This window comes from Cetorhinus maximus, chromosome 16 (genome assembly GCF_964194155.1).
Source record: "Cetorhinus maximus chromosome 16, sCetMax3.hap1.1, whole genome shotgun sequence".
NCBI classification, from domain to species: Eukaryota; Metazoa; Chordata; class Chondrichthyes; order Lamniformes; family Cetorhinidae; genus Cetorhinus; species Cetorhinus maximus.
Window position 1 is genome coordinate 42,052,753 of NC_135894.1, and position 24,683 is coordinate 42,077,435.

Below are 24,683 nucleotides of genomic sequence, written 5' to 3' on the forward strand. Positions count from 1 at the left end.
CGTCTGCATACTGTAGTTTAATGACAGAGGATGGGACGACCTTGGATCTGGCCTACAGGCGGCAGAAGTTGAACAGGTTCCCACTTGTTCTGCAGTTTAGCCCCGCTCCAGCGGGGAGCTTGCCGGGGGTGAGATGGAGTATTGCAGCAAGGAAGATCGAGAAGAGCGTCGGTGTGATGACACAGCCTTGCTTGACCTAGGTCCAAACGTGGATTAGGTCTGTGTTGGTCAGGATCATGGCTTGCATGTCATCGTGGAGCAGGCGGAGAGTGGTGACAAACTTTTGGGGGCAGCCGAAATGGCGGAGGATGGTCCATAATCCTTCGTGGTTGACAGTGTTGAAAGTTTTTGTGAGGTCAAAGAAGGCCATGTACAAGGGTTAGTGCTGTTCCCTGCATTTCTCTTGCAGTTTCCACGCGGTGAAGATTGTGTCCGTTGTGCCCCTTAGTGGGCAGAATCCGCATAGCGACTCTGGGAAGAGCTCTTCAGCCACAGGGAGAAGGCAATTAAGGAGGATTCTTGCCATGACCTTCCCTGTGGCCGACAGCAGGGAGATTCCTCTATAGTTACCGCAGTCAGATTTATCACCTCTCTTGAAGATAGTCACAATTACTGCATCTCTGAGGTCTCCTGGCATACTCTCCTCCTTCCAGATAAGGGAGATGAGGCCATGTATTTGCACCAATAGTGCTTCTCTGCCGTGCTTTAGTGGGGATTCCATCTACTCCTGATGCCTTGTTGCTCTTTAGCTGTCAAAGGCCTTTTCTACCTCATGCCAGGTTGGGGTTGTGCTGAGATGGTAGCAGGTAACATGCTGTGGGATGCTACCTGCTACCATATCAGTACTCTCTCCAGAGCAATTATGTCCTTCCTGTAATGTGGCACACAAAATTCCAGTCGTGGTCTAAACAGTTTTTTTTATACAGTTCCAGCATTACATCCCTGCTCTTGTATTCTATACCTCGTCCAATAAAGGAAAACATTCCATATGCTTTCTTTACCACCTTATCCACCTGTCCTGCCACCATCAGGAACTTATGGACATGCACTCCAAGGTCTCTCACTTCCTCTACTCCTCTCAATATCCTCCCGTTTATTGTGTACTCCCTTGTTTTGTTTGCCCTCCCCAACTAAATTACCTCACACTTCTCTGGACTGAATTCCATTTACCACTTTTCCACCCGCTCAACCAAACCATTGATATCATTTTGGAGTTGAGAGCTATCCGCTTCTCACAATCAACTACATGACCACTTTTTGTGTCATCTGCAAATTTCCCATCATGCCTCCCACATTTAAGTCTAAATCATTAATATATACAACAAACAGTAAGGGACCCAACACTGAGCCCTGTGGAATGCCACTGGAAACCACTTTCTATTCGCAAAAACATTCACTGACCATTACCCTTTGTTCCTGTCGCTGAGCCAATTTTGGATCCAACTTGCCATATTCCCCTGTATCCTACAGGCTTTTACTTTTCTGACCAGTCTGCCATGTGGGACCTTGTCAAATGCCTTATTAAAATCCATGTAGACAACATCCACTGCCCTATCCTCATCAATCCTCCTTGTTACTTCCTCAAAAGATTTGATTAAATTGGTAAGACACGACTTAACAAAACCATGCTGACTACCATTCCTTTCTAAGTGATAGTTTATCCTATCATTAGGAATTTAAAAAAATGTTTCTTTTTAAATGGAATGTGGGCATCATTGACATGGCCAGCATTTACAGTCCATCCCTAATTGCCCTTGAGCCGATTGGCTTGCCACATCATTTCAGAGGGCAGTTAAGAGTGAAACACATTGTTGTAGGCCAGACCAGGTAAGGACGGCAGATTTCCTTCCCAGATGGTGAACCAGATGGGTTTTTACGACAATCAATAATAGTTTCACGGTCACCAATACTGAGACAAGCTTTTCAATTCCAAATTATTAATTTAATTTCCACCGGCTCCTGTGGTGGGGTTTGAACCCATGTCCCCTGATCATTAGCCTAGGCCTCCAATTTACTAGAACAGTGACATTACCACTACACCATCGTCTCCCCATTGATTGTAATAATTTGCCCACCACCAAAGTCAGACTGACAGGCCTATAATTATTTGGCCTGTCCCTTGCACCCATTTAACATAGTGGCACAACGTTCGCAGACCTCCAATCATTTGGTGCCTCGCCTGCATCTAGTCAGGATTGGAAAATGATCCTCAGAGCATCTGCTATTTCCTCCCTGGCTTCCTAAACAGCCTGGGATACAATCCATCTGGCCCTGTTGATTTATCCACATTCAAGGATGACAGTCCCTCCAGTACTTCCCCTCTCGTTATGCTTATTGTATCTAATATTTCATAATCCTCCTCTTTAATCAGAATGTCTGCATCATCCCTCTCCTTTGGGTTGACAGGGACAAACTACTCATTAAGTACCCCGCCCAAATTTTCTGTATCAACACACAAGCCTGAATTTTCAGTCAGGCGTGCAAGCGCGATCGGCGGGCCTGGAAGTAGATGCAAAATTCGCTCCCGCCTGCGATCAGCTCCTGTAGTCAATTTCATGCTGGCTGTCCAATTAACTGCCAGCCAGCATGAAACACACGCTGGGAGAAGTTGAGTGCTGCTGACAGGGGCGGGTGCCAGGTGCAGGAAATGTGTGGGCAGGGGATTTAAACACAGCTCCCTGAAGGCTGAAAGTCTGTGCTCCGAGCCTCAGGGAGTTGGTTTGGATTTCGAAACTTTTTGGTCACGTTTCTTGATTTCTTGCTCCTCTCTCCGGGATGGCATCATAGCTGGAGCCCTTCCCAGGCGTGATGGAAATGCTCGGATCCAGCCTGCCTCTCCCATTTTTTGGATGAGTGCCTTAGGGTTTTGCTGCAGACAGTAAGTGATTGTCGTGACATCCTGCTGCTAAGGGACAGCAAGAGGAGGCTCCTCAGGTAATTTATATTTCCTTGGCACATGTATTGGTCTATTTGTACCTCTGCCTTCTTTATAAAAATGTTACATTATGTGCAATAGCCTTAGTGTGCTTCAAGCAATTAATAGGGAAGAGGCCTGGGAGTCATGTGTAACACAGAGGAAGAGCTACAAAGTTTATTTCACATGTCGGGACTTGACTTAAGAGTGACAGGAGTGCCTCATCAGGTATGATCAGTAAGGTGGCGTAACCCTTGCCATTACCTTGACTTCTTACTTTAGATTTCTAGCTGAAGATCCTTTGATTCAAGGTCTCCCTGCCTCCCATAAGGATCCTCACATCGGATCCTGCTTCTCGTGCTGGGGCTCCTCCAGCTCCTCCTCAGACCAACACTTGAGTCATCCTCTGCGGCCTGTTGAGCAGGATTGTTGTCTTCATCCTCCAATGGGTCCCTGCTTGACAGTGCCAGATTGTGCAGTGCGCAGCAGACAACAACAATAAGGGAAACATGCTCAGGAGGATATTGAAGTGATCCCCCTGAGTGGTCCAGGCAGCAGAACCTCATTTTGAGTAGACCTAAGGTCCTCTCAATTATTGCTCTTGTAGAGGCATGACTGCAATTATAGTTCACCTCAGCTGCAGTCCTTGAGTGTCTCAGTGGCGTCATCAGGCAGCTTTTCAACGGATAGTCTTTGCCGCCCCCCCCAGGAGCCAATCATCCAAGTGAGCTGGAGCCATGAAAAGCCTTGGCACCTGGGAGTGACAGAGGATGTAGGCATCATGACAGTTTTCTGGATACCTGGCACAAACCTGCAGTATCTGACTCTCCTGGTCACACACAATTTGGATGTTGAGGGAGTGGAAGCTCTTTCTATTGGCAAAGGCACCCGGCTCCACCGCTGGTGCCTTTATGGGAACTTTATGGTCCAGTCAATGGTTCCCTGGATGTGAGGAAATCCTGCTGCAAAGCCACCGGCTTGCTCAGCCTGGCTGGCTTTGTTGGTCCTGAAGTGAACGAAGGTACTGACCCTTTGGAACAGAGCATCAGTGACCAGTTTGATGCAGCTATGGGCAGTTGATTGGGAGACACCACATAGGACTCCCACTGAACCCTGGGAAGCACCAGAGGCATAAAAGTTCAGGGCAACTGTAACCTTAAGAGCCACTGGCATAGGGCAGCCACCTACACAATTGAAGGCGATTTCGGAACCAATCATTTCACATATGGAGGAGACAGTCTCCCTGGAGAGGCGGAGCCTTCTTTGATACTGAACCTCAGACATGTCCAGGTAGCAGGGGCACAGCCCGTAGACTCTCACTGCTGGGGAATGGCGCCTTCTCCAGACCCTTCTGCCTTGTACTTCCTGCTGTGCTTCTCGATCCATGGGTCCCACCCTGGAACGCTGCCTGCGGGCAACTGGCCTCCTCTCCTCTTCTGAGGAGATCCCTCCTGCAGAGTACACTATCCCCATTTTTGTGCAGATAGTTGCACAAGTTTCTGCACGGAAGGAGCTTATTGACAGAAGGCCTCTGAATATCCTAAGAAATCAGTTCTCCAGAACAGAAAAAGGCCAGAAACTATCTATAAACCAGCTCCAAACCACTCACAGCCAAACTCCTAATTACTCACCTTTGCATCTGCATGGGGGTCTTTATCCAGCCCTGGATGTAGAATGCATGAACAACTTGAAGGCCACCTAGTCGAGTGGCCAATGCGCCAAACGTAAAAGCGCATGGGCCACTCAAAATCACTGTCAATTGTCCTTTAAATTGCTTTAATTGGCCTTTTAATGGTCAGTGGGTGCATTTCCAACTTCTGTACACGCCCACCGACCAAAATATTGTGAGGCAGCGCAATGACGTCGGGATGCCCTCCCAATATCATCGTGCCCAATTTCTCGATTGATCACGTCCCTGTACCCACTCAGGGCACAAAATTATGGCCATATGTTACCTTGTACATCTCTGATAGGCTCTACTCTTTCTTTGGTTATCCTCTTGACCTTAATGTACTAATAATACATCTTTGGGTTTCCTTGTTTTTACCTGCCAATATTTTTTCATAACCTCTCTTCGCTTTCCTAATTTCCTTTTTTACTTCACCCCCGTACTTTCTATACTCCTCTAGGGTTTCTGTAACTGTCATAAGCTTTCTTTTTCTGCTTTATTTCACCCTGTATGCTTCTGGATAGCCAGGGAGCTCTAGATTTGGCAATACCACCCTTTCCCTTTGTGGGTACATATCTACACTGTGCCTGTAGAATCTTGCTTTTGAATGCCTTTCACTGAGTTGTCACTGGTTTTCCTTTAAGTAGCTATGCTATATCCAGTCCACTTTCGCCAGATCGCTTCTCAACTTCGTAAAATTTGTCTTCCCCCAATTTAGAACGTTTAGTCTTGTTCTATCTTTGCCCTTTTCCATAATGATGCTAAATCTAACTGCACTATGGTCACTATCCCCAGAATAATCACCCACTGCTACTTCATACACTTGCCCTGCTTCGTTTCCTGAGACTAAATCTAGAATTGCACTCCCTCTCATTGGGTTTGTTACATGATGGCTGAAAAGGTTCTCTTGAATGCAGTTCATGAATGTTGTGCCCTCTGTGCCTTTCACTCTATTTGTATCCCAGTTGATAGGAGGGTCGTTGAAGTCCCCAAATACTACTGCCCTATTGTTATTGCACTCAGAAATTTGCCTGCATAGTTGCTCTTCTATCTCCCTCACTATTTGGGGGTGTATAGTACACTCCCAGCAGTGTGGCTGTCCCTTTATTTTTCAGCTCAACCATATGGCCTCATTTGATGCTTCATTTAATATATTATCCCTCCTGACAGCTGTAATTGATTCTTTAGCCAATAATGCTACACTCCACCTTTTTTATCCCCCTCTCCATCTTGCCCGAAAACTCTTTTTCCAGAGGTGTTGAGCTGCCATTTTTGCCCCCTTTAAACCAAGGGCAGAATTTTCCCGTTGTCGTGTGGGGGGCAGGCCCCGCACATCCGCATGTAAAATGACGCATCGGGCGAGCATCCCGGTGTCACCGCGCGCCATCGCGATATTTTGCTGGGTGGGCACGCGATGATGTCCAACGCGCACCCGCCATTAATTAACGGGCCACTTAAGTCCCTTTAGTCTTCAATCGACACCAATTTTTCTGCGTCTGTGCAATCTTTGGGTTGGCGCACGGGTGCAACGGGCAGGCAAGAAGGGCACATTTGTATTAAACGCATCCACGGGCAGGATAAGAGGGCTCACTGGGGTCATGAATGCGCACAGTCAAGTATTTATTTATGAAAGTTTTTCAAACTTGCCTGTGTGATCTGCAGTACTTCAGAACACATTGCAGCTGCTTTTTCTGGACTCTTAACCTTCAGGTCAGCGCTCTGAAGTGAGTAATCTTTTCTGGGCCTGCAGGTTTCAGGAAGCCTTCCCTTAGCCTAGGAATGGGAGCTGTACTGTCCACTGGAGGCAGCTCCTCTGAGGAGGAAGGGAGGGCTAGTAGGGGGAGGAGGCCAGGAGTGCACATTCAGCCTCTAGGGGAGCCACCTTTGGGAGGACAGGCGCAGGCACAAGGGGCACAGGGCCAAGAGGTAGTCCAAGGTGGAAGGGGTCGCAGAAGATGCCACTATCCTGCTGCCAGGGTTTACAGGCGGCGAACCAGCTACCTCAATATGACTGAGGTGCAGTGCCGATGGAGGCTCGGACTCTCAAGGGAGACAGTCAACTATATCTGTCAGATGATTGGGCCTGAGATCTCCGTGAACGGTGTGGGTGGACACCCCATGCCAGTGGCTCTGAAGGTCACAGCTGCCCTCAACTTCTATGCCTCTGGCTCCTTCCAGGGCTCGGTGGGTGATCTTTGTGGTGTCTCCCAATCAGCTGTCCACACTTGTGACAAGCAGGTTACAGACGCACTGTTCAGACGGGCATTGACGTTCATCCACTTCCGTTGGGACCAAGCAAGCCAGACACAGCGAGCCAGAGGCTTCGCGGCCATTGCTGGCTTCCCCCGCGTCCAGGGTGCTATAGACTGTACACACGTGGCCATCAAGGCGCCAGCAGGTGAGCCCGGTGCCTTCGTCAACAGGAAGGGCTTCCACTCCATGAACGTGCAGATAATGTGTGATCAAAGGATGCAGATTCTGCAAGTCTGTGCAAGGTACCCAGGCAGCTCCCACGATGCCTACATCCTCAGACACTCCCAGGTGCCGGGGCTCTTCAGTGCTCCAGCCCGGCTTGATGGATGGCTGCTGGGTGACAAGGGCTGTCCCCTCAGAAGGTGGCTCATGACGCCTCTCCGCCATCCAAGAACAGAAGCTGAGCAGCGGTATATAATAGGAGCCATGGCACCACAAGGGCTGTGGTGGAGAGAGCCATCGGTCTTCTCAAGATGCGCTTCCGATGCCTGGATCGCTCAGGGGGCGTACTCCATACCCCCCAGATCGTGTCTTGGTGATAGTGGTTGCATGCTGCACTCTCCACAATCTTGCGCTGGAAAGGGGGGACGCAGTGGACAATGAAGACATCGACACAGTGTCTGCAGCTGCACACGATGAGTCCAGCAGTGAGTCCGAGGATGATCACGCAAAGGGAAATGCTGAGGGGGTAGACACTGACCCCGGCATACTCCAGGGAGGCAGGGACACCTGGGATGCTTTAATCCAATTAACCTTCAGCTAGCACAACACAGATGGTTCACCAAGCCAAGCCTGGGCTGTCAGTTCGACACTCGACACCCAAGTGCAAAATCTGCCAGGTTAGCAACAGTAACTAAGGGCATTGTTAATAAAGCTCAATGTCCAAAAAATCACTCATTACAGTTTTGGAAACTTTATAAATGCAGAAGAAAAGAGGCACCCTCAGCCATGGTGACATATCTGAATTTAATGTGTGAAACAAAGCAGCTTATTACAAAAAATAGACAAAAGTGTTACAATCAAATAAAATCAGAAGGGCCTCATTTCGGGCCAACAAAAAACCACCAGTGAAAAACCCGTGCTGTGCCTAAGGTGTCTTATGCTTACGTTTCCGGGTGCTACATCTTGGTGCTGCCCCATTGCTCGGAGTGGCACCTGAGCCAGCCTGCTGACTCTGCTGTCCTGTTGGCCTCGATGACCTTGGCGGTCGTCCTCTGGCCCGTGGAGCCTGTGCTGGCCCCGCCTAGGAGGGAGCTGCCAGTTCCACAGCTGGCATCTCCCCAGTCGTCGCAGCCTCACCGGATGATACGGTCACTGGGGGAGGGGCGGAGCAGCTGATGCCCTCATCCGGAGCGCCCTGAGAGGTGCCCGCAGAGACGACAGGCAGCTGCTGTGCTGACCGTGAGGTCACTTCAGACCTTCCTGCTCACCATGGATGGATGGGCACCAAGCTGGGAAACTTGATGCCCACACCATCTCCCACACTGGCACTGACCAGCTGAGGTCAATGCTGATGTGAGGGCTTGCTGGTCAGAGCGCATCCCCGGAAGACCTGACAGGTCTCCTGGAATAGGCTCTCCACGAGAATCGCCACTCTCTCCATGGAGGACACATGGCATTCGGACATGCGGTTTATTGCATTGGCGAGCATCCGCGTAGACTCCTCCACCATGGAGACCAAGCCAAGCATAGCCTCATGTACCTCCACCAGATCCTCCTGCACACCCGGCCGCATTTCCTGCACCTGCTTCATCGCAGACGACTCCAGAGGCACATCATCAGGCACCAACTGAGCATGTGCCTGGTCCCCTGCAGTCCTCCGGCTGCTGGCGCCATGGGCACTCTCTGTCTCTGCCAGCTCCTCCAGCGACTGTGAAGTCCCTTCAGCACTGTGCCCCAGGACACTAGCCAAGGTTCAAATTCCCACCGAGGTACAAGTATCTGTGATGGTGGCTGCCTTGCAGAAATGGTGTGATGCTGGTGAGACTTCAGGGTGCTCAGGCGTGAGAGGGGGCCTCTGCTGCTCCTCCTCCAGGCCCTGCTCCGATGATGCTGAAAGGACGAACAAGGGCAGTGGGTCACTTAGTGTGGAGGCAATGACAAAGTCCATCCCTGTCTCCCGGATCATTATGCGCTCATCCTTCCATAACCAATGGTCAAGCCATGTTGCAAAATTAAATCATTTAACATTCAGCAGTGCTATGGCTGTTGGAAGGACAATACTGACCTCACTGTTGGGCATACTTCCTGCCCATGGCACCCCAGCCTCACCAACACCTCACCTGGGTGCATGGCGCCTCTCCAGATCCAGGGCCTCCTGCTCAAAACGGCTTAGAAATTCTCAGACCATGAGAATGATACTTCTCTTATGAGTAGAAGTAGTGGGGGAGAAAACAGCTGGCAGGACTTCAAGAAGCACCATCCTGATGTTTACCAGCATATTTTTTCAGCATGGCTGAAAAATGTGATGGTGGAACACACAGTTTTTGGAAGTGACAGGCACACTTGTGCCTTTATATTGATTGGAAAGTTTAATGACTGTTTTTCATGTTATTAAGATTGTCATTTGTTCCCAGAACAGCATATATCATGGAGCCAATAATGATAATGCAGAAAGATAGCAAGAACATTATTCTTTGGGTACTCAGTGTGCCAGCAAACTGCTAAAATGCGAGGTCAGCTCATTAAATACATTTTCACTGTTCCCAGCACACAGCCAGCAACGTCACAGAGTTAATGCTATTTTGGCATAAGCAGCTCTTAAAGGCTTCCGTTCATCTTTAAAGCTGTCCTGTGTCCAAGTAAGAAAAGAAATGACTGCAATAAGCACAAATTCTACATCATCCAATAAAGCAGCTTTGTAGGTATTGAGAAGTCCAATAAAAGGAAAATATTTATTTTCTAGAGTAAGGGCCACCATCCAGTGAAATGTATCCTGCCTAGAGATGACAAAAAGAGTCAGTGGTATCTCACCTGTGCTCAGAACCTGGGAACAGGAAGAAATCTACTGGTCTCAGGAAAGAAAACAAGTCCTGTTCAGATTTTCGATTTTAATTTTACAACATGGTGCAACAGGGCAGTTTACGAGCATTTCAGTTTAAGTTTGGGACAGCACCACAAAAGGAGAATAGAACCATAAACTCTTAACAGCACAGAAGACAATTAGCTCAGATTGCATTTTTTTCATTCTTTCATTGAATGTGGGTGTCACTGGCTAGGCCATCATTTACTACCCATCCCTAAATGCCTTTGAGAAGGTGATGGTGAGTCGCCACTTTGAACACTGTACATCCACAGTGCTGTTAGGGAGGGAGTTATGGATTTTAACCCAGTGGCAGTGAAGGAATATATTTCCAAGTCAGGATGGTGTGTGGCTTGAAGAGGAACTTCCAGGTGGTAGTGCTCCCATCTATCTGCTGCCCTTGCCCTTCTAGGTAGTAGAGGTTGTGGGTTCGGAAAGGAGGCTGTCGAAGGAGCCTTGGGGAGTCTCTGCAGTGTAGTTGTAGACGGTACACATTGCCGCCACTGTGTGTCAGTGGTGCAGGGAGTGAATGTTGAAGGTTCTGGATGGGGGTGCCAATCAAGCAGGCTGCTTTGTCCTGCATTGCGTGAAGCTTCTTGAGTGTTGTCGGGGCTGTACTCATCCAAGCAAGTGGAGAGTTTCCCATCACACTCCTGACTTGTGCCTTGTAGGTGGTGGACAGGCTTTGTGGAGTCAGGAGGTGAATTACTCACCGCAGAATTCCTAGTCTCTGATCTGCTCTTGTAGCCACAATATTTATATGGCAGGTGCAGTTCAGTTTATGGTCAATGGTAACCACCAAGATGCTGATAGTGGGGGATTCAGTGACAGTAATTCCATTGTATGTCAAGGGGAGATGGTTGGGTTCTCTCTTGTTGAAGATGTTCACTGACTGCACTTGTGTGGTGTGAATGCAACTTGCCACTCTTCAGCCAAGCCTGAATGTTGTCCAAGCCTGTGCTGGTTTTTTGAAAGAGCTGACAATTTAGTCCTACGCTTCGGCCTTTTCCCATAACCTTGAAAATTAGTCCTCTTCACCTGCATGCCTAAGTGCATTGGAATCTGCTTTCATCAGTTTTTCAGGTAGAGCCTTCCAGATTTTAACCATCTTTGTGAAAAAGCGCCTCCTAATTTCCTCCTAGCTCTTTTGCCAATTATTTTAAACCTATGTCCTCTGATTGCCAACCCATTTGCAAAAAGGAAACAGTTTCTTGCTCCTTCCCATGTCAAAACCCTTCATAATTTTAAATATCTCTATTTGGTCTCTCCTTAGCCTCGCAGGTTACTGATGCCCTACTTGTGACAGCTTGGCAACGCATTCAATTCCAGACAGATGGGGCCTCGCAGACATATACATGCATATACATCACTGTGCATGACTTAAATATTTAAGAACACTTTGGAAGGGCTGAATCTGAGGCTTGCCTAATAAGATGATGTAATTTGACACTGTAGTTAAAGACAGGACCAAAAAAAAACCTAACACAGCAGACTAGCTGAACATCGAGGGAGATGGATCTGAGTGGGCAATCGTTTGGTGTCTTGATGGTCATGTGGGTGCAATCGATAATGCCCTGAATCCAGCGATGGAAAAATACCCACTCCCTTTTATGTCTACACAGCTCTCACAAATAGTAATTTGACACTGTAGTTAAAGACAGGACCAAAAAAAAACCTAACACAGCAGACTAGCTGAACATCGAGGGAGATGGATCTGAGTGGGCAATCGTTTGGTGTCTTGATGGTCATGTGGGTGCAATCGATAATGCCCTGAATCCAGCGATGGAAAAATACCCACTCCCTTTTATGTCTACACAGCTCTCACAAATAGGACATCAGTGATCTGAGGTGTGCGTGTTATGCAGCCACGTTTGGATTGCAAGATGCCACCAAGGTCTGCAACTGATCCTTGGAAAGAGCCAGAAGCGAACAAGTTCACGGCCAGAGTGATTGAATGGTTACTGGCAGGGCATAGCAACCTATGTTGCAAGGTGCGAGGTCTTTGGCGACAAAAGCACAGATCCCCAAACGGTCTAAGATTACCCTGGGAGGGCAAAGTATCTCAAAAATTTGAGCAACAGGTGAAGCTAGCTGTTTCACGCTGCTACTGTGCAGTTGCAACATGAGTGATATTCGCCACTAACAGGATGCTGTCATCAATCTAAAAAGACGCCCTACCTATCACACAAATGAGTAGTGTCATGTATGAATTTCAGTGCCAGTGTGATGCTAGATATGTAGGCCCAAAGACTGGCGGATCATATCAAATAGCATGTCCCTTCCACTGTTCGCAACGGGCAACATATAGACTGTACCCAACCAGCCCGTGCTTGCGAAACTCAAAACACAGTGTTCTACATTAGATGGGATTTCGTGACTGGACAAAATTTGCTAAATAATCCTGAGTGTGCTAAGAATTACACTGGCAACCAATTTAAGATTGTCAGTTGGGCTCACAATGTGGCGCATTTACATGTACTTGAGGCTACATATATTAATACACAGGGCCCTGTTCTTTGCAGTCAGAAAGAACATGCACACACATTGTGCCTGTTTCAGCTAAACAAAATAAGTGACAACCATTCGATGGCTCATTCCACAGGGCAATGTCTTGACCAATCAGAGTCAAACTGCCTGGTTTAAATATCAAACAATGCTTGGCAGTTAACTGTCAGTCACCATCAACTGGTGCATTCTCCATGGCACCGCCTTTACCAGAGTCCATTTGCCAACCAATCAGTACTCTCTTCGCATACTGTAAAAATGTGCTGTTTCCCCTGACATTAGTATTTCTTGCGAATTGTCCTGATGAGTGCAAGATGAAAAGCTTCAACAAAAAATGTCTCTTTTATCAGCAATACTCCAGTTCCATTTTCTACTGTTTCATATTCTTGTCCCAATTAACCCTCTCTAGAGCTCTTCGCATAGTTTGAAAGTTTGCTCTCTTAAAGCCTTGCACAACTAGGTTTTTTTTTTAGTCCTGTCTTTAACTACAGTGTCAATTTACATCATCTTATTAGGCAAGCCTCAGATTCAACTCTTCCAAAGTGTTCTTAAATATTTAAGTCATGCACAGTGATATATATGCATGCTCATAAAGTACTTAACTACACAGATTTTATTTCCAACAAGGGAGGGAGAAAGATGTAGTCCTATGACAAAATCTAGAAGTTACATATTTTCCAAATTTGAGAACAAATCTCATGTTAATCCCGAGATAAGAGCCCATGGAATTTGTAGTATTTCCCCGCTTGATGTTCAAAGTTTAAATAGCGTGGGTTGTGGTTTTAATTGGGAAATTGTTTACAGCTTGGCTCCATTCATTAAGCCACATTGCCTTTATTCTCTGTTATTCCAACCTGATGCAGCAGCTTCAGTTTATTAAAATTGAAGTACTCAGGAGATGAAAAGTAAAGTACTGAATACACGGAAAATTCTATATAAACTCAACTCAAATAACTGCTAAAAACCTAACTACAGCAGCTAAAAACTTTACATTGAGCACTGTGTGATACATATTTAATCCAGAAAAAAAACTATCATTTTTTCTAGAAGTTTCAATTAGAACTGTCACTTAGCATCTGGATCTGATTACCAATTGGGTCCAGAATAATGTAGTATTTATTAATAATAAAAATGCCAAGGGTTTCTCAACCCGTAAATTTTATAATGTTCCCAAATGTTTATGTAGTCAACTGATGGTGCAGCATATTGCACATCCAAAACCCAGTAGTACAGGGCGGTAAAATATGATTTCATACCTCAACTTAAGTAATTTCAGCCATAATATGGTAGCAAAGTGTGGATGGATACCAGTCCCCTACTCATAGTAAAGGGAGAAAATGGGTGGTAAAGCATTGATCTTGTTAAGTATAATAACTAAAATTGTCATCAAGAAAAGATAATTTTTAAAAGTTCCTCTCCAAGCCACACACCATCCTGACTTGCAAATATATCATTGTTCCTTCACCTTCGTTGGGTCAAAATCCTGGAACTCCCTCCCTAACAGCACTGTGCGTGTACCTACACCACATGGGCTGCAGTGGTTCAAGAAGGCAGCTCACCACCACTTTCGTAAAGGCAATTAGGGATGGGAAAAAAATGCTGGTCTAGCCAGCAATGCCCACATCTCACAAATGAATTTTTATAAATTATAGTACTATTATTAGTAAAAATGCAGCACACAAAAAGTAACAAAAAAAATTGTGAAGTTAAAACCACAATAAGTTTTAATTTTCTATAGGAATAACAAACTATTAACAACAGTACAATCTATATAGGTGTACTAAAATCATTACGTCCTGTTACCTGTCACTTTTAGTTTTCCACATTAATTGTGTCCACATCCCAGTATGTTTGAAATAGTTATGTGACACTCTGGTAGGATATTCCCATTTAATGTACTCAGCGCTAGTGTCACATTTTGTGTTCACAAAAGCCCCTGATTCTGTGCAATTCCTTAATAAAAACGCTTAGTTGGAGAATTTTTACAGTTTTGAATACTGGCCACGGGATGGCTCCATACCAAGTTGAGTTCTCTAAAAGGCATACAACTCCTTAAGATCTTTAATTATGTTTAATTTTGGTTCAATAGATGACCACAGAATAGAAATTCAATTTCATCGGGATACCCTGCTAGAGTGTACCACATTCAGGTCAATGTTGCCAATTTTCCAGTTGAGCTGTGTTCATTCATTCGCAATGTGCTGCCCTCTTTCTTCATTTTCCAAATGAGACTGAATGCATTGTTAATGGATCTAAGACGTTGGAGTTCCATCAGCAAATCTGGTCACAGCATTTACCAGACTCTGATACTTTTGCTGAATTAATTCTTTTATTTTAAATAGATTGCAAGGAGTCACCAAATTCTAAGCCCAACTGAAATGATACAACACCCCCCCCCCCACCAACCACAACCAATTCCTCAACTTATTCATCATCCTTATTCTGTTTCTTTGCTATTCTTCACTGAAGTAGTTTTCTGGCCTTGCTGTGCTAACCTCACTCCCCACCCACACTTAGGCATCTCTCTTTTGTCTTACTCTGCCCTTTATCCCCATTCTCCCACTGTCCTCTCTGCTCTTCTTCCTCTCTCCTCCTCCTCAGCCTTCTAATTCAGTTTGAAGATAGAAATTGGTCATGACTCCCTTGCTAGGAACTTCATTGGGGTTTCGCCCAATTCACTGCTATAACTTAGGAGGAAGATCAATGGGAACCCCTTCTTTGCATGTCTGAAGTTATAGCAGCTAACCGTGAGAAATCCCAACAATATTCCTGATGTTTGTGTGCAATACCGCGCAAAACTGATAAATTTATTCAGATTCGTATGTTTGTCTCAACTTCTACTGAAAAATCATATTCTGGATCCAACCATACCATTTAATACTTTATCTACCCCTCTTAACCTTCTTCTCCCTAGGCTGTAAAGCTTAACTTCACACATATGAGTAAAGGTAATCTGGACCAATAACTGGAGGGCACCCCACACCCTAAGAACATCGTTACCAACCAACATCACAAATAAATTATCTGGTCATTATCACATTGGTGTCTTTAGGAGTTTGCTATGTGCAAATTGGCTGCTGCATGTCTAACAATGACTGCACTTCAAAAGTACTTCAGTAGCTGTAAAATACTTGGTCATCCTGAGGTTGTGAAATGCACTATATAAATGCATGTCTGTCTTTTTTAACGGTACCCCAAAGATTTTTGAAGGGTTTTTGTGTGAATATTTGTTAAACATAAAATATCCTGCATTCATGCACAATTTTAGGAATATTATGAGCATGGGCAATTGGCTGAGGAAGAGAGGGGATAAGTTATAAACAGAAAGCATGAAACAAATAAAGAATTAAACTGTAGAATTGTTAATTGACTTAGTTCTTTTTTGCAGTTTTATTATAAATGGTATTTGATGAGATGAGATTCAAGTGAAAAATATCTGGATGTTTCTGCATTTGCAAAAGCTATCATGTTGCAGTATTGAAATATAAAGACATGGAGGGACTTACCGCTGATCATCAATTGCTTCTGAGTTAGTTGATGTCAGTTTGACAGCAATGGAGAGGCTACAGTTCATTAACTGTAACTAAATAAGGTATTAATGAATCCAATATATATAAAGTTCAGCATATAAGCAGATGGCTAAATTTTCTTTAGCTCTCTGATCATCAGTGCACTGCAAAGGAAAATTGGTGAACAGTTCTGATCAGTGGAATGAGTTGCTTTTGGGGGATAATTTTCAACTCGGTGGCGATATGGTGGAATGGATCATCTGCCCTTTGCAGAATGCGCCTTAGTACCATGGAATCACAGAACTGTTAACAGTGTAGAAGGAGGCCATTCGGCCCATCGTGTCTGCACTGGCTCTCTGAGCATTTTAACTTAGTACTAATCTCCTGCCTTTTCCCCGTAGCCTTGCACATTGTTTTTGTTTAGATAATCATCCAATGCCCTCTTGAATGCCTCAATTGAACCTGCCTCCACCATACTCCCAGGCAGTGCATCCCAAACCCTAACTACTTGCCGTGTGAAAAAGTTTTTTCTCACTTCGCATTTGCTCCTTTTGCAAAATACTTCAAAACTGCCCTCTGGTTCTCGATCCGTTTAGAAGTGGGAACAGTTTCTCCCTATCTGCTCTGTCCAGGCCCCTCATTATTTTGAAAACTTCTATCAAGTCTCCTCTCAGTCTTCTCCTCTCCAAAGAAAACAGTCTCAACTTCTCCAATCTTTCCTCATAACTGAAGCTTCCTCATCCCTGGCACCACTCTCGTAAACCTCTTCTGCACTCTCTCGCAATGCGTTCACATCCTTCCTATAGTGTGGCGCCCAGAACTGTACACAATACTCCAGCAGAGGTATAACCAGTGTCTTATATAAGTTCATCATAACCTCCCTGCTCTTGTACTCTATGTCCCTATTAATGAAGCCTAGAATACTGTATGATTTAGAAACAGCTCTCTCTACCTGTACTGTAATGGCTTATATACTATACAGCCAGGTCTCTCTGCTCTTGCACACCCTTTAGGTTGGTATCCTTTATTTTATAAAAGCAAAAAACTGCGGATGCTGGAAATCCAAAACAAAAATAAAAGGAAAAACTCAGCAGGTCTGACAGCATCTGCGGAGAGGAACACAGAGGATTTTTCCTTAGTTCTGTTGAAGAGTCATACGGACTCGAAACGTTAACTGTGTTCCTCTCCGCAGATGCTGTCAGACCTGCTGAGTTTTTCCAGGTATTTTTATCCTTTATTTTATACTCTCTCTCCATGTTCTTTGTAACAAAGTGTATCACCTCTCACTTCTCCGCATTGAACTTCATCTGCCACCTATCTGCCCACTGCACCAATGTGTCAATGTTCTTTTGAAGTTCTACACTGTCCTCCTCAGAGTTTACAATTCTCCCACGTTTTGTGTCATCCGCAAACTTTGAAATTGTTCCCTGCACAACAAGATCTAGATCATTTATATACATCAGGAAAAGCAAGGGTCCCAATACCGACTCCTGGGGAACTCCACTACAAGTCTTCTTCCAGCCTGAAAAATACCCATTAACCATTACTCTCTGTTTCCTATCCCTCAGCCAATTTTGTATCCACATTGCTACTGTTCCTTTTATTCCATAACCTATAACTTTCCTCACAAGTGTGTTGTGTGGCACTGCATCGAATGCCTTTTGGAAGTCCATATACACCACATCAATGGCCTTGCCCTCATCAACCCCTCTGTTACCTCTTCAAAAAACTCCAACAAATTAGTCAGACACGATTTTCCTTTAACAAATCCATACTGACTCTTCCGAATCAATCCAAATTTTTCCATGCAACTATTAATTCTATCCCGAATAATTGTTTCCAGTAGATTCCCCAACAATGAAGTTAAACTGACTGGTCTGTAATTGCAGGGCAGATTCTTTACAGCATGTTTTGAACAAGGGTGCAACGTTTGCAATTATCCAGTCCTCCGGCACCTCCCCCGAATCCAGGAAACATTGAAAGATTGTTACTAGTGCCTCTGCAATTTCCACTCTCACTTCCTTCAACATTCTTGCCTGCATCTCATCCGGTCCTGGTGCCTTATCAGCTTTAAGTATCAATTTTAAACCCTGTTAGTGACTGAGTTTCCTCCTCTGTCACCATGGTCCGGGCAGCATCTGCCTTGTAGGTAAAGGCTAGAAAGGGGAAAAAATCTGAGATTTTTGTTTTGCTCCTGGTGGAAAGTGTGGGTGCATGAAATTCAGCTAAGGGCAATACAGGGATATCTACATTGCTCTAGATGCCGGAATAGCTTAATCACATTGTGCCTTAACTTACATGTGGGGAATGGACACTTGGATGAAGTACTGGGGGCTTTGTAGCCCCTGGAATCGCATTGAATATAAACTGCCAACTTCAGAACAGGAGGGGCAAAAGAATTGTGTTTGGAGAGAATAAAGTGTTTCCTTCATTAAAAAAGCTAAGTGCACTCAATTTACCGGTAATTTTCAACCTTATCCCATTCTCAAACAACAGGATGAAAACCAGGCGGGTTTTGCATAGGGCAGGTGATCCACTACATCATATCACTGCCAAGTTGAAAATTATCCTCAGAAAGCAACTAATTCCTAGAATGGAACTGTTTGCAATTTATTCAGATCATTGCATAGCAGCAAAAACAATGTTGATAGACTTTCCCCTGACTGTAGATCCATTAATACCTTATTTAGTTAGAGTTGATGAGCTCCATTTATACATTCTATGCATTTACAAAGATGTTACGTAGGTAGAGGAGCTAAGTAAGCTAAGAGCATGTACTTCCTACATTCTTGTAGTCAATATATTTTGGTTGCTGGAAGTTTGTTAAACAATGTCTTATCTTTTCCCTTTTTTGTGCAAGATTGTCAAAGAATCTCAAACTAAAAATAGCATGTAAAACACAGTTGTCAAAAAATGAACTGAAGTATGTTGTTTCGCAAATAATGCCCAATTGTGACCTTGTTTTGAAATGTTCATTTGCATTTAAAATAAAAATTGTAGGCTGATACAAAAATGTTACCTCCCTAGAAGCTCAAAGAACTGTTTGTATATAACAAAAGGATTGGATTTTTTTAAACTACTGAACAATGCTTCAGTCCTGCAGATTTTAAAGTTTCAGGATTTACAACAATTTGAATTTATATATCACTTCAATTAATAAAGTTTCTCAAGGTGCTTCACAGGACCTTTATCAGCAAAATTTGACATCAAGCCATATAAGGAGATATTAGAGAGGACATGGCCAAAAGTATGGATAAAAGAGATTGTTTTTAAGGAGCATCTTAAAGGAGGAGAGACAGGTTGACAGCCAGGGAGGAAATTCAAGAGCGTGGGTCCAGGCAGCTGAAGGTACAACCAGCAACAATAGAGGAATTAAAATAGAGGATGTATAAAAGATCAGAATTGGAGGAGCACAGAGATCTCGGAGGGTTGAAGGGCTGCATGAGGTTATGGAATTGGGTATGAGTGAGGCTGTGGAGGGATTTGAAAGCATGTTTTAAAAGTGAAGCACTGCCCAACCCAGAGGGGTGATGGCTGAACAGGACTAGGTGAGGTTTAGGAGGCAGGAAGCAGAGTTTGAATGAACTGAACTTTATGGATGATGGAAGGTAGGAGGCCAGCCAGTATCAGTACAGTCAATTCTAGAGGTAACAAAAGCATGGATGAAGGTTTCAACAGATGAATTGAGATGGGGCAGAATAAGGGATGTTATGGACATAGCAATAGGTGATTTCAGTGATGTTGTGGTCAAAAGCCCATTTCTGGGTCAAACACAACGTGCAGATTGTGAATGATTTTGTTCATTTCCAGACTATTGTCAGGGAGTCAGTGGCTGGGGCAATTTGTGTGGGGGGGTTAAAAGCGATTTGGATTTTTCTGCTGAGTGATCAGGCATTAAACCAGATTTAGCTTTTGTTAATGCATTAACACAGGTGTTTTGCATAAGCAAGCCCTCGACTAGTCCAAAAACTCAACACCGTACTGCAACATTTGGTAAAATAAAAGCCACCAATATAGAATCTTCACACATATTTGAGGGAAAATTTAGAAACCCTATAGTTACAATGAAGAACCATGGTTGAAGGGAGCACTGGTTTGAGATAAGGCCTACAACAGTGTAACGCACATTTTGTCATGCACTTCTTATGTGTGCAGTTCCCTGCTGGGAGCGTGGAATCACTGAATTTATATTTTGATTTGTTCAAAGAAACTGCTCCTTCAAGATATAATTGGTTTACTGCCTTTTTATAACAGTCTCCTAGAGGCTACAATTACATTTGTATCATTGCAAAATTCTATTTGATGACTATATGTCTTTCCAATTGCACTGTCCCAAAATATTTTTTCTGTTGTGTTTATAACTTATTCAACTGAAAATTGGGTAAGTGCATGTGAACACTGGCAACTATTTAGTCAATGAACTGATCATTCAGGATTAGAGTTGCACTTTAAAAAAAAATCAGGTAACACAAACACTACAAAAGGTGTCAACCAGGTCCCCATTGCCTCTAATAACAACTCATAACACATTGTATTATAGATGGTCCATGTTCTATTTGAGCAATTGTATTTCATTAACAGGTTAAAAATGTAAAATTATGCAATTATATATTTATTATGTAATTATGTATGTATTCTTGCTTGACAGTATGTGTTTATATTAGAAATTTCACTATTCTCATAGTCCAAATGCAAAATAATTTTCTATTGGCACAGGACAGTTTACCTAGGGAATTAGGAAAAGCTAAGGACAAGAGACGACTAGCTGGGCCATCAAATCTCAGTTCTCCAGCATTCAAGCTCTCACAAGGATCAATATTGGTCCAGTGGCAGCACTTTAGCCTCTGTCATGGCTTCAAAGCCAACTCCAGATACCTTATCATCTAGGTGGATATTTCATGTAGTACCGCAGCAGCACTACATCATCAGAGGTGCTGATTTCCAGATGAAATGTTAAATTGAGGCACTGCCTGTCCTCAACCTTCAACACCACTTTCCACTGAATCTGTATTCTACATTGGATCATTTGTTTGTTTCTAGGGACCCAACACCTGCTCCCATGACCCCATGTCACTATACTGCGATCATACAACTTTTCTTCTTAGCCCCCATACTAATCGACATTGCAGATTGGTCCCTCACCACAGATACTGTCTCCCACTGTCATCACTCCACTCCTTACAAAAAACTAATATTTAACCCTTTTGTTCTTGCAACCTCCCGTCACCTACCTCTAGTACCTTTATATCTTTGAGAGTAACTCAAAAAGAAAGAAATTCAGTGTAGGTGATGGGGGTCTTGACTGCTGGTTGGAGGACCGGTGAGAACCATGTGTCGGGAAGGCCCACCGCATTAACTAAGTGGCAACAGGACTTTCCCAGGATCAGAAGTCCCACTTGTTGAGAGATGCTGGCCAATCAGAGGCCTGCAGCTCTTCACTGCTTAGCAGTACCACCAGGGAGGTGGTGGCTGCTGCTGGTAATGCACCCACCTGAGGCTCACTTTCACCAAGGGCCCCAGGTTGCCGCCGAGCGATGGCAGGAGGTGGATCGAGGGATGGAGGTCAGCAGAAAGGCTAAGGGATGGAGGTGGGCAGAAAGAGTAAGGGGCGGTTTTCAGCACCCCCACCCCCCACTTCCTGATGCCAGGTCCCTCAATCAGACACCGAGTGCCTTTGAATGCCCCCCCCTGCACCACACCAAAAAAAAACCCACAAGCAACCAACAGGATTGCTTTTAGAGCTTCCCACATGGCAAGTTCCCTGTCCACTGCTGGACAAATACCAGCAGCGGCAGGATGAGGCCCTTAAGTGGGTATTAATAGTTTGTGGGAGGTGGGAGGAGAATTCTATCCAGGCTGTGGGAGCGAGGAGTAGAAGGAGGTGTGGGGTGTGGCAGTGGGGGAGTGGAATGGTTGGGGTGCATAGAGTGTACTGTCCAAGGTTGTGGGGGTTGGGGGTGTTTTGTTCAGACTGTGGGTGTGGGACAGCAGTAGCAGAGAGCAGCTCGCACACAGAGGTGTACACTGTACACTCGTAAGAAACACAGATCTGAAATACAAAGGCCACTCCAGCAGCAAACAACTGGGGACTCAGGACAATCACCTCAAATACAGGACCCCCCCCACCCCATAAAATGCGGGACAGTTGGTCACCCTGACTTAAGGGCCTCAATTGGTGGTTGGGCAAGAATGCTGTTCACAAGTCTTCCTGACAGACTCAATCGGGGCAGGGGCAGAAAGGCGGTGGGGTCCCTACCCGTCCGATTAAATGCCCCCACCACCAAATCTGCCATGGAGACAGCATTAAATTTTGCCCTTTCTGAGTGAGAAGTTGATTGATTCAAAGTAGAGAGGTTAAATGTACCATTTCTACTCTCCATACATTAGTACTCATGTATTAACAATCTGCTGAGAGAGGATGTGGAAAGAGGATTGTTTTTTAAACGCTAATGAAAGAATGTTAAAATAGCATGCTTAAAGTATTTACATACAATTAGGGACTTGTGACAACTGAAAGCTGCATTCTATTCAGACAAAACAAAAATAAAAATACCTGGAAAAACTCAGCAGGTCTGACAACAGAACTGTTGAAGAGTCATACGGACTTAAAACGTTAACTGTCTTCCTCTCCGCAGATGCTGTCAGACCTGCTGAGTTTTTCCAGGTATTTTTATTTTTGTTTTGGATTTCCAGCATCCGCAGTTTTTTGCTTTTATTCTATTCAGACAAACTGCATTCAAACAGCCAATGTAGAGGAGTTGCAAATTGGAACTATCTTAAAAGCTATTGCCATTTCCAGTTTCTCTTAGTGTACATATTGTTGAGGTAGAACACTTAAAAATGTGGAATGTTCTGGATTTGCTATATATTTCACTCATTCGTGTCATTTTCCCTTTTCATAATCTCCCAGATTGCTAAATGACATTGGCATTTCTACAAATGGCATAGCCCAGAATGCACCCTTACACTGCAACTATCAGTATCGTCCCTTAGAATAGATCCATGGCACAGCCTAAAGAACAAGTACTATAAACAAATGTAATCAAGGTCACATAAAAACTTTCCATATGATATGCTAATTCTATTAATAAATATTACAAATTACCAAAGGTGTTTCAAATTCTTTTTGGCTCAAAGTTTATCATGACACAGAAGTGTTAGTAAGTTATAAAAGTTCTGAAGCTACACATTCTAGTACAAGAGATGTTTGGGCCCCTCTCACTATAATGAATGAACAGAAGAGCCATATGGCATTGCATTAAAATTATCAATCCTCAATAGCATATTACATTTAACTCATTTAGGAAATTGTAAAACATTCTAGTATTTATTTCACAACATTTTTAAAAGTTGTTACCTGTTAATTCACAATTAAAAGGAGACCATTTCAAACATGCAGAAGCATGAGTTTCTGACAACAGTAACTACACTTCAAACAGTACTCATTGGCTGTTGAAGTGCTTTGGGACATCTTAAGGTCATAAAATGCACTAGATAAATGTAAGTTTTTGTTTCAGTGAGAGAAAATTCTCAGGTGTTGCTTGATGTTATGTGCTTATCATACTAGGTATCAGCATAACAAGTTTTGGGTTTACTATATAGGAAAGGAACCAAAGCACTCACCAAAGTATGTAAGCCACCAGGCTTGAAAGTTGCAAAGGACACCATCTGGGATAACTTCTCCCTGTTACAAAAGTTAAGTTTCATACCACTGAATAGAGACCATATCAATTTCCAAAATATGCAAATCAGTTATTTTATTTTAAATAGAGAAATACGCATTTTCCATCACATGTATATTTACTTAATAGTTTTTTTAAAATGACAATGCAAGCATTAGGACTAGAGAAACTGTATTTTGAAGCTTCTAAAACCTACAAAATTATTGCTATATTTCCATACTATAAATGCACACACTGCAAAAAGGGTTGGCTTGCTGTTCGGCACAGATGTGTATTTTTCTACAATAGTTTGACAAATAAACAAGTTAAAATTATAAAAATATTTTGGGGTGATGAGTTTAAGAAAATTTTGTCATAATTCCTCCAAATAATATTTACATCAAAATATACCATTTAAAAAAAGTAAATACACAATAATAATTGATAGATTTAGGATTGGACACTTAAAAACCTTTCAAGTATTATTACCCAGAAATCTGACAGTATAGCTTGTTTATATCACAAGTCATTTTTGTTTAAAGAATACGGCAAAGGATACAATACCAAAATATTACTTTCATGTACAATGAAAAAGAAAATGAGTAGTTATACAACTGACTTTATCATACATTCTGAAGTTTTCGGACCGAAAAAGTACGGACCAAACATGTACTGTCGGTAAAGGTAAAACCCACTTACCATCAGATAGGCAATACTGTCAAACAGTGCAGCCACAGTCAGGCTCAGGATCATTTTCTGTTGGGAGAGAGACCAGAACATTAGGGAAACTACAATACTATCCTCTCAATTGTTTCTAAAGTCAACTGGCCATAGAAATCCCTTCTGTGCTGCACTTGCTTTATACAGCCTTAAAGCATGATATCCTGCTCTGTCTCAATGATTCTCAGTGATTTTCCTTTAAGTTGTGAAGGCCTTCAAGACCTGCAGCAGTAGCACACATTATTCTCCCCTCTCACTGCACCTACCATCCGCCCTCCTGCCTGCACCAGCCCCCATACAAATGAAAGACAAATAGGAGATGATAACTGCACCTCGCTCTCGCCCACTTCATTCTGATGAGCTGAATCCAGAAATGTGGCCTAGTTCATTGAAATTCAAACTAGACATGTGCACACTGCATAACACCTGA

At 43.8% G+C, this 24,683-nt stretch overlaps 1 protein-coding gene across 4 annotated transcripts in view; it reads right to left on the reverse strand.

Annotated features, from left to right (window-relative positions):
- LOC144691557 (cyclic AMP receptor-like protein A) overlaps positions 1-24,683 on the reverse strand; it is a 254,655-nt gene that overhangs the window by 171,963 nt on the left and 58,009 nt on the right. For all 4 annotated transcript variants that reach the window (XM_078559757.1, XM_078559756.1, XM_078559754.1 and 1 more), the window contains exons 4-5: positions 24,233-24,289; positions 23,496-23,556 (exon numbers count right to left, since the gene is read on the reverse strand). In XM_078559757.1, coding sequence (XP_078415883.1) covers positions 23,496-23,556; positions 24,233-24,289 — 118 coding nt within the window. The remainder of the gene's footprint in view (positions 1-23,495; positions 23,557-24,232; positions 24,290-24,683) is intronic.